Consider the following 16,978-nt stretch of genomic DNA (forward strand, 5'->3'; position numbering starts at 1 on the left):
CCCGTTTTTTTGCACTAGAAATGCGCACCCTCTCTGCTTTTAGAATCTTTGGCCGCTTTTTGCGCTAGAAATGCGCACTCTCTCCGCTTTTAGACTCTTTGGCCCATTTTTCTGCGCTAGAGCTGTGCACTCTCCCCGCTTTTAAACTCTTTGGCCGGTTTTCCTGCGCTCGAACTGCGCACTCTCGCCGCTTTTAGACTCTTTGGCTCGTTTCTGACACCTAGCGTTCAAACTTTGAATCTCATTATAAAAACCTGCTTAACAGCGGGCCAACTTTCATCCTATTACTAAAAAAAGGAAACAGGCCGCAAATGGCCCACGGGCCGTAGATTGGACACCCCTGAGTTAGATTGTGCTATAGTACTCATTTCCACTGTAGTACAGTTTTTGCTCTTTTAGTTGAAATAGATTGTAACAGAAGTCATATTTTTACTGTAGTAGTTTCTGTTCTTTTTAGTTGAGTTAGATTGTAATACAGTAATCATACTTTCACTATAGTACAGTTTCTGTCCTTTTAATTAAGTTAGATTGCGTTACAGTAGTCAAATTGTCACTCTAGTACAGATTATGCTTTTTTATTTTTATTTACATTGTGATACAGTACTCAGTATTGTAGTAGTTTCTGCTCTTTTACTTGAGTTAGATTGTTTTACATGCACTGTTTGGAAGACCACACACAGAATCAAACTTTTGTTTAAAAAAAACTTTTATTTACAACTTAAAGCAACTTTATTGTGATATCAGTAATAACCAGAGAGGCACATTGGTATGGAAGTAGAAACCAGTACAAGATGTGGTGTGGTGTACGGCTGCACAATGTGATTTCAGCTTTGTTAGTGAGTTCTGCACACGTGCAATATTTACATTATAGGATAAGTGAGTTTTTATTTATTTTTCACTTTGGCAACAATAAGGGTATATTTATTAACAGTATGTTACCACAGAATGTTTTAACTAATTATTGTCACAAATAATGCATAGTTAATTATTTAGTTACGACTATTTTATTTCACTTTTAATAGTAAAATTCTAAAGAATGACAATTTAGTAATTATTTATTAGAACTGTTAATTGTGAAGCTTATTGTAAATCGTTACCAATATTTACATTTTATGACAAAAAAAAAATCTACCAAAGGCAGATTACATGCTCAATATAATTTTTTTCACTCCAATAATAACTGTACAGTATGTTGGATCACTGACAATTCCAGTTATTTCAAATTTCACAATATATATATTGCAGAAAAATAAAATATTTGGTTTTATATTTTATATTGATTTTTCATCGATATTGTGCAGCCCAAGTATGGTATCATCTTCCATGAAAATTCAAATTAAGATGGGGTATTACAGACTTTTCCAACTTATCCAACCATAGACCTCTTTCGTCCTCTCAGTCTGACTTCGTCCAGTTTTTTAATGACAGCTGGAGCTTTTTTGGATGCAGCGATGTAGCTCTTCAGAAGTCTCTGGAACAGAGCCTCGGTGTTTGGGTGGGTGCTGAGGAACGCCTTCTCCAGGACGTACATGTCCACCCCTTTATCCTCAGGCAGGGCAGAGATGTAGCTCAAGCCAAAGTCTATTAGAACCAGTTTGCCTGGTTTTCCGTCTTCTTCACCCACCAGCAGCATGTTGGAGGTGGTGAGGTCTCCGTGGACGACGTCCTCATCGTGCATCTTGGCCAGGATCTGTCCGATGCGGTCGGCCAGGCCGTACAGCGTCTCTGTGCTTCGTCCAGATGCTTGAGTGGAGGTGATGTGCTCCCTGATGGTGATGGAGTCTGTGATTTCCTCCAGGAAGATGCAGTTAGTGGTGTAGTCAACGAAATATACCACTGGAGCACTGATACCTGCAGACAGAGAAACACAGAAAAAAAAATAATATTGAATCATTTGTGAACACTTGTTTTGTTCTTTATTTACACTATATAGTAGTGTCATAGGCAAGAGCACTAAACCCAAGTCAAGACCAAGGACAATGGGACAACTGATCTTTTTTATTATGCAGACTACTGATGAACTGAGCCAATCACAATATTGTTTCTAACACTGACTGATTCAAAATCGATTCTCATTTTCAAAAAATCTTTTTTTTGGGGTGAAGCTACTGTTGCGCGGCACTTTTTAACTGTACCGCAGAACTCTTTAACTCCCCTGCGGCGCTCTTTAACTGTTAAAAAGCTCCGCAGGACAGTTTGAGCTCCGTGCGACAGTAGGTAAGCTTCGCGGTACAGTTAAAAAGCTCTGCACGAATCGAACATCAATTCTGAATCGAATCTGCCCAGCCAATGTTTAAACTCCAGCTCACTGCAGAAAAAAAAGACATTTTTATGAAACATTTACCAATCAGAAAAAAGGAGGATCATTAGAAAAACTTTTGGGGTTTCTGGACGCTGCCCCAGGGTGCACACCAATTGTGTACTAATTACTATTATTCACTAGTATTTGAGTACAATGCACAATGTATGTAGTGTGTAGCATAAATGTGTGAAGGTGGAGTATACTCAGATATCCACATGAGTGTGGTTACAAAAAGGAAAGCCTCCAGTTAATCCCAAATCACCGTCTCAGTTAGGTAAGGGGACTTTAAAGGACAAACACTTTTTTTATTTGTTTACTACGCAATTCCACATCTGTCACTTAATTGTTTTCATGTCTTTAACATTAATCTACAATGTAGAAAAAAAAACATTTTAAAAAGTAATAATAAAAAAAAAACATTGAGAAAAGTGTCCAAACTTTTAAGTGGTACTGTACTACACTCAAGGCTGCCTATATATTTTATATGAAAAGGGGAGTAAATGGCCTAAAAAATGTACGTGTGATTTGTTGTGCATGCATTATCATTCCTTATATATGGTATGTGTTAATAAATAATCTTGTTATTAAAAAAAAAGCTTATTCTGAGTCAGTGACTGAGTGAGTGAGTAGGTGGGTGGGTGGGTTAGTGACTGACTGAGTGGGTCAGAGAGAGAGTAGGTCACTAAGTGAGTGGGTTAGTGCTTATATCACGAAAATGGCCAATTTAACATAGGCTGGAATACCCAAATCCTAGCTGACATACCCAGCCTATGGACACTAACTGTTCCAGTTCAAATGTATAGCAGAGTTAATAGTCAGAAAGCGTCAGGATAGTAGAAGTGTTAGTCGGAAAGTGTCAGGATAGTAGAAGTGCTTGTCCGAAAGCGTCAGGATAGTAGAAGTTTTAGTCGGAAAGCGTCAGGATAGTAGAAGTGTTTGTCAGAAAGCGTCAGGATAGTAGAAGTGCTTGTCCGAAAGCGTCAGGATAGTAGAAGTTTTAGTCGGAAAGCGTCAGGATAGTAGAAGTTTTAGTCGGAAAGCGTCAGGATAGTAGAAGTGTTTGTCAGAAAGCGTTAGGATAGTAGAAATGTTAGTCGGAAAGCGTTGGGTATTGCAGGGATAGATAGGGGGCGCATGACCTCATCTGACTGTTTGGGATTCCAATTCATTTCTATGGGGCCAGATTTCACCAATCATATCTCAGGAATGAAAGGTCAGATTGGTCAGGTTGGCGGGTTATTTCATCTGCATTTCAGATCACCGGCGTGGCGTACCTCAGAATAAGTTCGTTCAAGAAGTGCTGGACGCCAAAGTCGACGGGGAAAACATGATCATTGAAGTGAGTGTGGTTATGATGATCAGGGGTCAACAGGTTGTTCATTGGTTATTAGCAAAATTATTTTTTTTTGTTGTTAATTTACAGGTCAGCAGTGGTCTTGAGTGGGCTTCGAAAGGCGTTACACCTTCCATAACATCCGGACCTCCCTTGTTCATCATGTAAGTACATATTTAGTGTTCTGATTGTTTATGAGGAAGTATGGTGAAGGGTGTGATGGGTTTGATTGGAGATAACCACACCTTCAAAGGTGATATCAAAGTTCATATTTAACTATCCTGTTTTGATTCTGAATCGTCCTTCCCAAAGGCCAAGAGGTGCCTGTTTGACGAGTCCTCCTCAGACTCATTCAAGGCCCCACAGTGCCATGTTGTAAGTCATTATTTTCACAGTTCTGTTTTACAGGAACAGTAATTTATTGAGGTTATTTAATGCTCTAATTTGGTTGGTTTATTTGTTTGCTTGATTGTGTTTTTTAGGGTGACGAAGTGGCGAGACAGGATCCAGTATTACATGAAGACGAGACGCAGCTTCTCCAGACACCAGGGACTTCGGCGATCCAGGCTAGCCTTGCCTACGCCTCCCCCGTAACCCCCCGGCCACTTTCCTTGTCAAGTGAGGACGAAAACATGGAGGCTGTTACCCCTGTCCACTACTCCCAACCGAGCCACCCAGCAACTTTAATTCTCAAACGAACACTACAAAATGGAGGCTGTTACCCCTGTCCATAACTCCCCAGCAACTTTCATTTTCAAGCAAAGACGAACAAATTGAAACGACAGAGTCTGAGGTGGGCCCCTCTGCCAAGTTTTACTTGTAACTTTTGCAAATTGCCCAGTGTTTCCATTCAATTTGGTTTAAAATTGATTCTAATTTCTTTTTAAATATAATAATAATAATAATAAAACAATTATGGTGTGTTTTTAAATGCCACTATAAACAGTATTTCTAACATTTCTTTTGTTTTTTTATGTTTAATATTGCACTTTTAAACTGTTTAAAATAAATAAATAAATTATTATTGATCGTTTGTTGTGCCACTTTAAACAGTACTTAAAACTCATTGGTGCTTTCTGATAACACTCTGGGACTTCGATGACACTTTGGGTCCCAAAGTGTTGTTTAGGGCCAAGGTGTCGGATACCGAAGTGTCATTTTGCTGGTTTTTGCCGAACTGTAAATCCAATCTCCAAGAAACTTGTACCAATGCTTTCAGGACAGCGAGTTGCACCAACTAAAATAAAAATTTTGGATGAAAAACCATCACCTAAGCAGATACAGTTAAGTGTATTTTTCTCAGAGAGCGAAGGGTTAAACACAAAACCGTTCGATCATTTGGTGCGGCTCAGTGAGGCAACCCACCGGAACAAGTTTGGTGCCAGTCAGACCTATGGTTGAGAACGAAGAGAAGAGAAAAAAAAAAAAAAAAAAAAAAAAAAAAAACTTTCGCTATCCAACACACTTTCATGATAAAAGGCGGGCATGTACCAACTTTCGGCCGTTCCGAGACACTTGGTGAAAACATGCTATTTAGGGTCAAATTATGCTTTGGTGATTTTGGGGGCACTCTAATATCAATTTTGGAAAAAGTTAGTACCAAGATCACAGAAGTGGCAACCACTGCTGCCACCTGGGCTGTCGGAGGACCACACTGCACCCAGGTAATTAAGGAATCTGAAGGGGGTGGAGTCGCCGTTACTTAATATTAAAAAAAAAACACTAGAGGGAGGACCATTTAGCCTAATGGAGTTTCGGACCTGTGGCACCTACTGTGGATTTTTTAAAAATCGTCAAATTTTGTCTACAGGAAATCCCATTCATTTTTTGTGTTAAAAAACTCCACAAAATAATATCTGAGATCGATAAGACTGCCACCAACGGATTGTATTTTTTGAGTAGATATTTCTAGTGGGTCAGTAAATAAGTGACACAGTGAATGAGTGAGGTGAGTCAGTGAGTGAGTGAGTAGTGTTGGGTACTGACCCGCTTTCCTGCAGCGCAGTATGGACCGGACCTCCTGTGCGGTTCTGCGCTTTGTCAGCTTCTCATCCAGGACCGGGTGTCGGTACCGCTTCGGAAACCGCTCCTTAACGATGGTGGACTTCCCCAAGAACCGGCCGCGGTAAACCCGGGCCTCCGCGCCCTGTTTCAGCAGCTGAGCTCCGGGTAAACTCGGCGGAGCGACAGCGCCGCCACTACCACCATCCATACCCGCCATGCTTCTGCTCCATCCGAGAACCAACTCCTGTTAGTTTCAAAATAAAAGTCCTACAGCGGTGTTTGACTTTCTTTCGGTGGGATGTACAAGTAAAAATTTTAGACACAGCTTCTCGTTCTGTGTTTTATTTAATAATTGTTCTACATTGTAAATGAATACTGACATCATCCAGACTATGTAAAAAAATCATGTAGTAAACTTTAAAGTGTTAAACAAACCAAAATAATATATTGTCTCTTATCTGGGGTGCTGTTAACTTGTGGTTTCTGAGGCTGGTAACTCTTATTAACTTATACTGAAGAACAGAGGTAACTCTTTTGATTCCTTTCCTGGGTCCGTCCTGCTGAGAGCCAGTAATATAATAATGTCATCTTAATCTTTACTTAGTTGAGTAGTTCTTGTCATAATATGGATTAGAACATTACTCAGATAGGGCTGTAGGACTGTATACCAACTCTACCTCTTCACAACTTTACAATTGTTGCTCTCATACACATTAAGAGGACAAGAAATACAGGTCATTAACTCTTGATGAGGCACAGCTGTTAACTGAAAGCGATTCCAGGTGACTCTACCTCATAAAACTGACTGAGAAAATACCAAGATGAAATAAAATAAAAAAACATATTCTGATTTGTTTTTGTTTTACATCTTTATTTACGAAATAATTCCATTTGTTTTTTATGTGTAGTTTGGTGACTTTATTAAATGATGAATTTATTAATCTACAATTTAAAAAACACTGTGTTCAAACCTGGTACTATATTTGGGATTGAATGATTAACAAAATCTCTGAAATATCTCACATTCTAATTTAATTTCTTTATTATATACCGAGCTCGTAAAAATTCCAGGGTAGATAAATAGACACACAAACCCTTCCTTTAATTTAATAAATAATTCTTCCAGTTTAATAACTTTTTTCTCTCAATTTAATAAATGTATTTATTTATTTATTTAGTTAGTTAGTTTTTTTTTAAATCCTTTTTTCAGTTTAATAAATCTTTCCCCCAGGTTAACAAATTCCTTAGTTTAATAAAGTATTTCCTTGGTGCTCCATTTTTATTGGACTGACACAAATTACAGCACACAATGGGGAAAAAAATGTCAAAATAAGCTTCTTTTATCTAATAGTGACGTTAAAATGACACTAGTTAAAAGTAACATATACGGTTCTATGTTTTGCCTAGTACTTCGTTTGAAATGAAACCAATAATTAATTTTAATGACTACCAACTGTGTACCAACATTCCTCCAAAGTAAACTAAATATAAACTGCTCGCTTGTGTGTACAAGATAAGCGTGTGAACTGCTTGAGTTCAAAATAAAAGACCTTCTTTAAACTAAATGCTCGATTTACGAAAAATGTTCTGTATACTTTTTAACAGTAACGTTAATCTGAATTAAACTAATTTAAGAGCTTATCAGAATTATTTCCCATATTTAGTAGGTAATAGTATAAAGACAGACAAATAAATCTGATTTATTACATTTAACTGTATAAATCAGGTAAATGTAAAACGTATTTCACTATAATTAAATAAAAATAAATAATCTTGCTTGTTTATTTATTTTTTAATTATATTGTTCATTATTTTGCTGATTTGTTTGTTTATTCGCTTTTTTTTAAGAGCCAACGTTGTTTTTAAACCACCCGTATTCTGACACGCCCCGCCCTCCAGAAATAAGATTGTCCAATCCTTCGCAGACAATCTTAAGAGGAGGGCGTGGCTTGTGAGTGAACGGGTGCGTAAAAAAACACAACGGTATTTGGAGTTTCTGCCACGTAGCTGAGCTTGTTTGTGGAAACTTTAAATGTGGAGAAAAAGGTTCAGGAACATTGAGGGATGTCTTAAAACAAGGTAATAAAGTAATGTGCTAAGTAGAGTACAGATGAATAGTTTTTAAATAACTTTTTATTATATTACAATGTAGCTTAAAGAGTTAGGTGGGGAGAGGGGCTTCGTGAAGCACTCAGTATTGTCCTACCTAAAGTTAGCTAGGTCAGGTTAAAGTTTTAGATACGTTTATATAGATCACTTTAAATTTAATTCTACTAGTAAATCACTGCTATAAAGACATTTCTTCTCCTGTAATGCTGTTTTGGGCTCATGTCATTTAGAAACATGGTTGTATTTAACCAGAAGCTTGCTAGACATAGAGTAAGACAGCAGGTAGAAGGATGGTTCTGAGAGCTTTTATTGCTTGGTAGGTTTTAATAATGATATATAATAATATTTCAGTCTGACAGACCAGGTCTTCAGAATATGGACTGCATGATAATAATAATAAAATCTGATCTGCAATCTGATATTGCAAAAGTTTTCTTAACTGAAATATTGAGATAGTAAAAATGATAGGAATTGTCATAAAATGCAGTGCAGAAATAAAATTACCTACAACATTTTAAGAAATGTAATTGTTTCATAGAAATGTTCAGTCTTTTACCTATTATTACCTAAGGCAAAAAATGTTGAATTAAATTTATGTTGTGACTATTCCATGGATAAATCTGTAATTTAAAAAATTTAATTAAATTCACCTGACTATTGATAAACATAAATTACTTATCAACAGACTTCTTAAACTTGAATTATGGAAAAAAAATACCTGTGGAATAAATACATTTACGAAAATAGGAATAAAAAAAACTCAGATCCATGAATTAAAATCATTAATTAAAACAATTATTTAAAATAGAAATATTAATTTAGGTCAAAGGTGAAAACATCAGTTAGATTTGATGGATCAGAATTTTTAAATCTTGTTTTTTTATGATGGTTTTTCATTGTTTTAGCATATATTAGGAGAAAATTCCACCACCTTACAAGTTAAAAACACAGAAAAACATTTAAAATTAAAATTTATGAATTATGCTTTGAAATATTTCAGGTTTATAAAAAGTCAGGTCAATTTAATTAAAATGTTCAAAATGCAGATTTAAAGCTCATCTCAGCCCTTAAACTCTGTAACATGTTCCAGATTGATTGACCACAATTGCTTGGTATTTAGCCACTGTTCAGATGCATGCTTCAATTTAAATCAGATTATTACCAACTAAAATGAATTCAGTGCTTAAAGTTTGTAAATCTCAGCAGCCGCAGTGGAGGGGCAGGTCTTCTGAGGAGGTTTATTTATGGATGATTAGGCCATGGACTGGCAACCTCGAGTGGGGCTTATCACAATCGACGGGCATCAACGAGTCGGTTGCCATGCCCACAGGGCTGCACTAAGGATCCTGCGGCTGGAGAGGAGCTTCAGAGAGGTTTGGGGTGAGCGGGGAACACATTTACACTCTAAACACAGCAGTAACGCACATTTTTATGTACCATCTAAGGATTCTGAGGATCTGCTGATACAGCTGTGCTTCATTTTCCAGACCTGGTGCTCAGCTGAGGAGAAAACATACAAATTGTGCATTATTGGACCATGAAGCAGCTCTGAAGTTCCATAAAGGACAGCAAAATGGGTAAGATGGGCACTTCTTTATGTGTGATTGTGCAAATTGTGTATACTGATGTATCAAACGTTTAGATATTATATCACAGTTACTGAGACATTTTATCCTCATATACAGCTCTGAAAAAAATAAAGACCACTTAAAAAGTATGAGTTTATTTGTTTTTACCCAATTGAAAACATCTGGAATATAATCAAGAGGAAGATGGATAATCACAAGCCATTAAACCAAGCTGAACTGAACTTGTTTTTGCACCAGGAGTGGCATAAAGTTATCCAAAAGCAGAGTGTAAGACTGATGGAGGAGAACATGCCAAGATGCATGAAAACTCTAATTAAATAACAGGGTTATTCCACCAAATATTTATTTCTGAACTTTTTCTAAAATTTAATGAATATGAACTGGTTTTCTTTGCATTATTTGAGGTCTGAAAGCTCTGCATCTTTTTGTTATTTCAGCCCATTTTCATTCCCTGCAAATAAATGTTCTAAATGACAATATTTTTATTTGGAATTTATAGAATAAAACAACAATGTTCATTTTACTCAAACATATACCCATAAACAAAATCAGAGAAACTGTATATTGATTTTGAAAAGTCTGCATAAGGGTAACTTAAATTACCTAAATTAGCATGACATTGAACCAAATAAGTGGAACTCTGCTAATAAAAAACACTGCATTGAGAAATGTTGACCTGAATGAACAGTTATCTGAATTAGCTGTTCTTCTACACCTCCAGACGTACCTTAGGCTGACCTAATCATAATCTAACCAAACAAGATCAAATAAAAGAAGAAACCATGTCTGGCAAGGTATAATATCTTAACCTGGCAAACTACAGTGGCGTGAAAAAGTATTTGCTACCTTACAGATTTCTTTTTATTTTGTATTTTTGTCATACTTATATACAGATTATAAAACTAACTTTAATATCAGACATATATAACCTGAGTAAATATAAAAAGCACTTTTTACATTATGATTTATTAAGGAAAAATATCAATCCAAACCAGTCTGGCCCTATGTGAAAAAGTGTTTGCCCCCCCCCCCCCCCCCCCATAAATTAACTGTGATTAATCACACTTTTTGGAAAGCTGAGTTTAATTTAAATACTAACCACAACCAGGCCTGATTACTGCCAGACCTGTAGAACCAGGAAATCACTTGAATAGAACCTGTCTGACGACATGAAGCAGATAAAAGATCGCAAAAATCAACACATAATGCTCCAATCTGAAGAAACTCAAAAACAGATGAGAAAACAAAGTCATTGATCATCTATCAGTCTGGAACAGGTTACAAAGTAATTTCTATAGCTTTGAGACTCCAGCAAACCACAGTGAGAGCTAATATTCACTAATTGAGAAAACATGAAACACTGGTGAACCTTCCCAAGAGAAACCAAACGACCACAATTATTCCAAAAGGGCATCATGAACTCATCCAGGAGGTCCCAAAACAACCCAGAACACCATTTAAAGAACTGCAGTTCTCACATGCCTCAGTTAAGGTCAATTTTAATGATTCAATAATAAGAAAGAGACCGTTAAAAAATGGTCTCTATAGGAGGATTTCAAGGCAAAAAACACTGCTGACCAAAAACAATTTACACATTTACCAACAAACATCTTGATGATCCCCAGAACTTTGGGTAAATATTCTTTGTACTGATGTGCCAAAAGTGGAGCTTTTTGGAAGGTGTGTGTCTCTTTACATCTGTTGTAAAACTATCACATAATTTCAGAAAAAGAACATCATACTGAATGTAAAACATGGTGGTGGTAGTGTGATGGTCTGGAGCTGCTTTGCTGTTTCAGGGTTTGGACAACTTGCTGCAATAGATGGAAGCAGGAATTCTGCTGTTTACCAGACAATCCTGAAGGAAAATGTGCGGCCATGTGTTTGTGACCTAAAGCTCAGATGTACTTGGGTTCTGCAGCAGGACAATGATCCAAAGCACACAAACAAGTTCACCTCTGAATGGCTTTAAAAAAAATAAATGAAGGTTTTGGAGCAGCCTGGTCAAAGTCTGAGATGCTGTGATATGATCTTAAACAGGATGATCATGCTGGAACATCCTCCAATGTGGCTGAATTAAAACAATTCTGTAGAGAAGAGTGAAACAGAATTCCTCCACAGAGACGTGAAAGACTCATAGCCAGTCATGAGTAAAACTTAACTGCAGTTGTTGCCGCCAAGGGTGACAAAACTAAGTTATTAGTTTTAGGGGGCAAACACTTTTTCACACAGGTTTGAATAGTTTTTTTCCTTTAATAAATGAAATTATCATTTAAAAAGTGCTTTTTATATTTACTCAGTTTATATTTGTCTGATATAAAAGAGTCAGATGTAATGGGTTTTCACAAAATATGTTTTTACTGTAAAATTGTATTATTCCAATGGAACAGAGAAATCCGTATATCAAAAATATTTTGTTCACGCTTATTTACAGTTGTATGCAAACAACTTTTACCAATATTAATCATTAATTTTACTTGTTATTTTTGTCTTTATCCTAGTATGTGTTCAGATTCGGCTAAATGAGATTTGTTTCTTAGATCAGATCTGTTAGGCTGGATGTCCACTAGGGATGTGCCAAATGTTGTAATATAACATTTGCAATAATGCAATAATAGAATTTAATTTTTATTTTGTTGCAGTAGTGTATTCTTGAAATATTTTTTTTTATTTAATGTTTTGTCATATCACTAAGAGTATCGTTATCGCGAAAATACCATGAAATTATATATTGTTTTATGCCCTTATCGCCCACCTCTAATGTCCACACTGTTATTTGTGAGTGATCAGATCGGATTTGCCTGTCCAGATATCACAATTGTATCTGTGTGCATTGCTGGTGTGTGGAGGTTGACGTCAGGAACTAAACTTTGGTGCTCTTTTTGGACTCCCACACTTCCATCACTGTGTATATGATGAGGTCATGGTGTACAAATCATATTTTATTTATATTATAATCGTATTTAAATCCTCTCCAAATGTGTTTTTGTTGTCCAGACCTTCAAGTCTAGATTTCCAAAAAATCTGATTCAAGTCTGAACACAGTCTAATAGTAGAAGCACAAAAAACACTTTTACTTTGCCCGCGTTATTTTTTTTAAAATTCCAAATGTAACCTTCAGAGAATGTACTAAAACCAAAACCTTCTCTCTTTTACTAGGCTGCCCAATTGTGGTGCTTCCCACTACGGTGTCCACACTCGGGGGCCTGGTCTTTGGCTACGAGCTTGGGATCATCTCTGGAGCCCTGATGCAGCTCAAAGCCCAATTCCACCTGACCTGCGTCCAGCAGGAGACGGTGGTCAGCGCTCTCCTTATTGGCGCAGTCTTTGCGTCCCTGGTTGGCGGTTGGCTGATTGACCGCCACGGCAGAAGGACCTCAATCTTGGTCAGCAACCTTTTGCTCCTCTGTGGCAGCTTGATTCTCAGCTCCAGCAACTCCTTCCTGATGCTGGTCGTGGGTCGGCTCTCGGTGGGCTTTGCAATTTGCATATCGTCCATGTCCTGCTGCATCTTCGTGTCTGAGATGGTTCCGTCGCACCGCAGGGGTCTGATGGTCACCCTGTACGAAGCTGGCGTCACCGTTGGGATCCTGGTGGCTTATGCAGTCAACTATGTGTTGGCTGGTGTTCTGGAAGGGTGGAGGTACATGTTCGGGTTAGCCGTGGCACCGTGCCTCGCTCAGCTGGTTTCGGTTTGGGTTCTTCCATCGCAGAACCAAGGTCTAGTCCAGCTTGTACCAGACAGTCAGAACATGAGTGACTGTCCAGAAGAAGAACCTTCTTCAAACCAGGTTCTGAAGGACCACAAGCGGTTTACAATCTTTCATCTGTTTCAGCGTAAAGATAACTTGCGCTCAAGGACACTAATTGGACTCGGACTCGTGCTGTTTCAGCAGTTCACGGGTCAACCAAACGTGCTGTTTTACGCTTCCACCATCTTTCAGTCCATGGGATTTAAAAACAACGCTTCAGCCATTTTGGCCTCGCTTGGCCTCGGAATCGTCAAAGTCGTCGCAACATTTGTGGCAATGCTCTGTGCAGACAAGGCTGGACGAAGGCCGCTGCTGATCGGCGGTTGCTCATTAATGGCCTTGGGTTTAATTCTTATCGGGTTCTTGAGCAGGAACTCGCTGTTGGATGCTACAAGACACTGTAGCTCTGAGCCTTGTTTCAACAACACAATGCAAGTCCACAAAAAACCCATGGAACTGGATTTGATGAAGATTAGCAATCACACCACTGATGCTGGACTTTTAGACATGCCTCCAGCTATGGGGAGCTACAACTGGCTTATTCTGATCTGCATGATGTCAGTTGTTGCTGCCTTCTCTGTGAGCTTTGGACCAAGTAAGTGGTAATCTCCTTCTATAAACATTAAGTTTTACAATAATTAACGAATAATGCAAGCAAATCTTTAAAGCAATGTTCCAACATCTGCTGTAGAGCTTTTCTACCAGGGCTGGACTGGGACAAAACATCGGCCCTGGCATTTTTGGTTTAGACCGGCCCCTAATAATTAGTGGAGCACAACCGACTTGTAATTTATGTATGTGGGGTTACAGAGACGCATAATGTATCATCAGCATATCAAATATAAGAAGTTTATTGTCTATTATGAACTCCACCATTTTTGTCTGCTCTGTGTAGTTCAATTGATTCTTTATCCTTTTTATTGAAATCATCTCTAATATGTATTTTTTTTAATTCTCTGATACAACAGTTTAATTCTAATTTTTCCTCCTTTAAACAGCTATAACATGTATTTGTATCAGGCTACAAACAGGACATTCTCTATAGTTTTACCATTATCAACTTCATAATAAAATGTGCTCAGAGCTGAACCACGCAGAGAGAGGGTGTGGCCGTTTTTTTTTCCTATATCCTGATTGGTTTAGTCCACTGTCTATATTGAAGATGAGCCAATGGGCCGCCCCTCTAACTTGTGGGCCGGTCTCTTAGAAAAAAAAGAAGAAAAAAATCAGCATCGGCCCCTAAGGACTGTCGGCCCACCGGGCATTTGCCCGGTGCGCCAGATTACCAGTCCAGCCCTGCTTTCTAGGAAAGTGGATGCTGGAGCAGTAACATGTTACTCTTTTAATTATTTTGATTTGAGTAGAAACACTGGATGAGCAGGTGTCTACAAACGTTTGAACAGGTTCTAATCCAATTATTTACCAGATTTTTTGGAGCATTGCTGTGAGGATTTGATTGCATTTAGCAAAAAAGAGCATTGGGGTTTGGGTGTTGAATGATGATCACACCCCCAACTTATCCCTTTCTAACACTACTGGTTGGAGTTGTAGATGAAACTACCTTTACAATGCTTGTTAGTCTGGCTAGCTCTCACTGTGAGTTGTAGAAAAAGCTACCTCCACCATGTTTGAAAGCTGTACTTTAGTCTGGCTAGCTCTCACTGAGTTTAGATAAAACTACCTCCACCATGTTTGAAAGCTGTACTTTAGTCTGGCTAGCTCTCACTGTGCTATATCTGATGAACGTCTGTCTAATTTACAGTGACCTGGCTGATCCTCAGTGAGATATTCCCAGCTGAATTGAGGGGAAGAGCTTTTGCATTCACAAACTTTTTTAACTGGGCGGCAAACCTGATCGTATCCTTCTCGTTCCTCAGCGTTATCGGTAAGTATGGACATTCTGATTTAAGCCATTGTTTGTATTTGTTGCAGTATATATGGAGGAGCAGTAAAATTTATATTAATGTATGCTGTCATTGTTGTTTCTACCTAATTGGTTCTCAGATGCGATTGGCCTTTCTGGAACCTTCTTTATTTATGGAGTGATTGCAGTGGCAGCTGTTGCTTTCATCTATTTCCTGCTGCCAGAGACCAAAGGCAAGTCCCTCCAGGACATCGACCAGGAGCTTCGTCAAAAAAGACAGTGAGTTAAAGCATGAAGAAGCTCGAATTCTGGAAATATATATACCCTAAAAGCTCAGTTTATTTCCTTTGGTACCAGCTGTAAATCAATTCATTATTTGCTAAAAATCACTATTTTTTACAATAAAATATTTTTAACAATACTAAAATTTTCCTTAAAAGGTACTGGCAGTTTACTGAAAAAATATTATAGACTGGATTACCATTCCTAGTTATTAACTAGACTTAAAGAGCTTACAATGGCAAAAATAAAGGAAAAATGGAGTGTTATAAAACTTTTAAAAAACCAATGTATTAATTTATCGATAATATGGACATAAATTAAATTAAACAAATTTCTTCTGACCTCAGTGTTGCCCATTGTTTATTTTTTGAAGATTTACACATATTTTAAACAAATGTTCTTAAAAAATTAAATGTAAATTGTTAAAATATTATAGTATCACAATTATTTTCTGGGAGTATATGATTTATATATATATATTTTTTTATTGTGAATAGTTTAGGTGTGTAATTGTAGACTGTTTTTTAACCTCTTGCAGATTTCCTCACAAAGAAGAATTCTGCAGTGTTTTCCAAAGACGTCGCTCACCTGACTATCAAAGACTGTCCTGGACAAATACTTCATCAATATGATATTTTAATCATCGTGGCTAATTAACCCACCAACAAGCACCTGGATATTAAACACAATATAATATTTTTTATATTTTATAAATATGTATATTTTGTATCTTGTATCTGTTCCATACTATTTATTAGACAGTATTTGTCTGTCCTCATTGTCTTGTTCACACTAGAACGCTTTGGTACTGCCTTCAAAATCATGGTGGAAATAAACTTGTATTAATGAGATAGGTGCACATGAACTCAACCACAAACTTGTATTTTTGAGTTGGGAAAACAATTTAGGAGCATGTCAATAAAAAAACGGTGATATAATTATGTTACAAACTGGTTATGTGACTTATTTTACTCTTATTCACACCTGAAGCAAAAACAGGTACTGATTCTTCTTACTGCCTTATTCCATATTCATTTGGGTTCATGCCAGTTTTATAAAAAATAGAAAGAGCAACTTGTATCAGTGTAAATAATTTATATCCAACTACATTCTTTAGTTATTCCTCCATGTAAAGGTAGTTGTTTGTGCTGGCATCCTCATGATGTATTACTGCTGTTTAAGTGCATCAAAATGCTTCCTTCTAAGGTATAGCACACAGGCTGCAAAGCCACTGAGGTAGCCAACTGCAAGAGTTTTGCTTACTATCGTACATTCTTATTGGTCACCAGCACCTCCAATCACAACAAAAGCAGTTCTATTTTTTATTCATTCAGTTGCTGCTTGAATTATCCATAAGGTTGTCTGTCAAAAATAGGGGTTGGGGCATTGAGTGGTCCAGCGGTCTAAAGCACTGCCAATATGATCGAGCGATCGCTCGTTCGAATCCTGGTCATGTAGCTTGCCATCAGCTGCCAGAGCCCTGAGAGAGGACAATTGGCCTTGCTCTGTCTGGGTGGTTAGATGTCGTTCTTCCCCCTCATCACTCCTTCGGTGATGTCAATCAGCGTCTGTGAGCTGATGTATGCGCATGGCCAAAACAATCTGCTGCAGTTCAAACCGAGCGTCAGAATAAGGAAGAAAGGTGATTTAAGTGACTTTGAACGTGGCATGGTTGTTGGTGCCAGAAGGACTGGTCTGAGGTCAGAGGAGAACAGACAGACTTGTTCCAGCTGATAGAACGGC

General features: G+C 37.7%; 2 protein-coding genes across 3 annotated transcripts; one reads left to right on the forward strand and one right to left on the reverse strand.

Annotated features, from left to right (window-relative positions):
• Positions 1-688: 688 nt before the first annotated feature.
• tp53rk (TP53 regulating kinase) lies at positions 689-5,943 on the reverse strand. The gene is made up of 2 exons (XM_007248319.4): positions 5,622-5,943; positions 689-1,851 (listed from the first exon to the last, which is right to left on the reverse strand). The coding sequence occupies exons 1-2, from the start codon at positions 5,854-5,856 to the stop codon at positions 1,367-1,369; spliced, it is 720 nt and encodes a 239-aa protein (XP_007248381.2). The 5' UTR covers positions 5,857-5,943; the 3' UTR covers positions 689-1,366.
• Positions 5,944-7,606: 1,663 nt separating this feature from the next.
• On the forward strand, positions 7,607-16,185 carry slc2a10 (solute carrier family 2 member 10). 2 transcript variants are annotated; one of them, XM_007248320.4, is made up of 7 exons: positions 7,607-7,718; positions 8,952-9,128; positions 9,236-9,325; positions 12,497-13,684; positions 14,852-14,974; positions 15,094-15,232; positions 15,774-16,185. In XM_007248320.4, exons 3-7 carry the CDS (start codon positions 9,322-9,324, stop codon positions 15,865-15,867), a joined length of 1,548 nt encoding a protein of 515 aa, XP_007248382.3. In that variant the 5' UTR covers positions 7,607-7,718; positions 8,952-9,128; positions 9,236-9,321; the 3' UTR covers positions 15,868-16,185. The 2 variants fall into 2 exon arrangements, with proteins under 2 accessions (XP_007248382.3, XP_015461077.3); XM_015605591.3 differs by having other exon boundaries at positions 8,955-9,128.
• The last annotated feature ends 793 nt before the right edge of the window (positions 16,186-16,978 follow it).

Source organism: Astyanax mexicanus, chromosome 24 (assembly GCF_023375975.1).
Source record: "Astyanax mexicanus isolate ESR-SI-001 chromosome 24, AstMex3_surface, whole genome shotgun sequence".
Classification (NCBI taxonomy): domain Eukaryota; kingdom Metazoa; phylum Chordata; class Actinopteri; order Characiformes; family Acestrorhamphidae; genus Astyanax; species Astyanax mexicanus.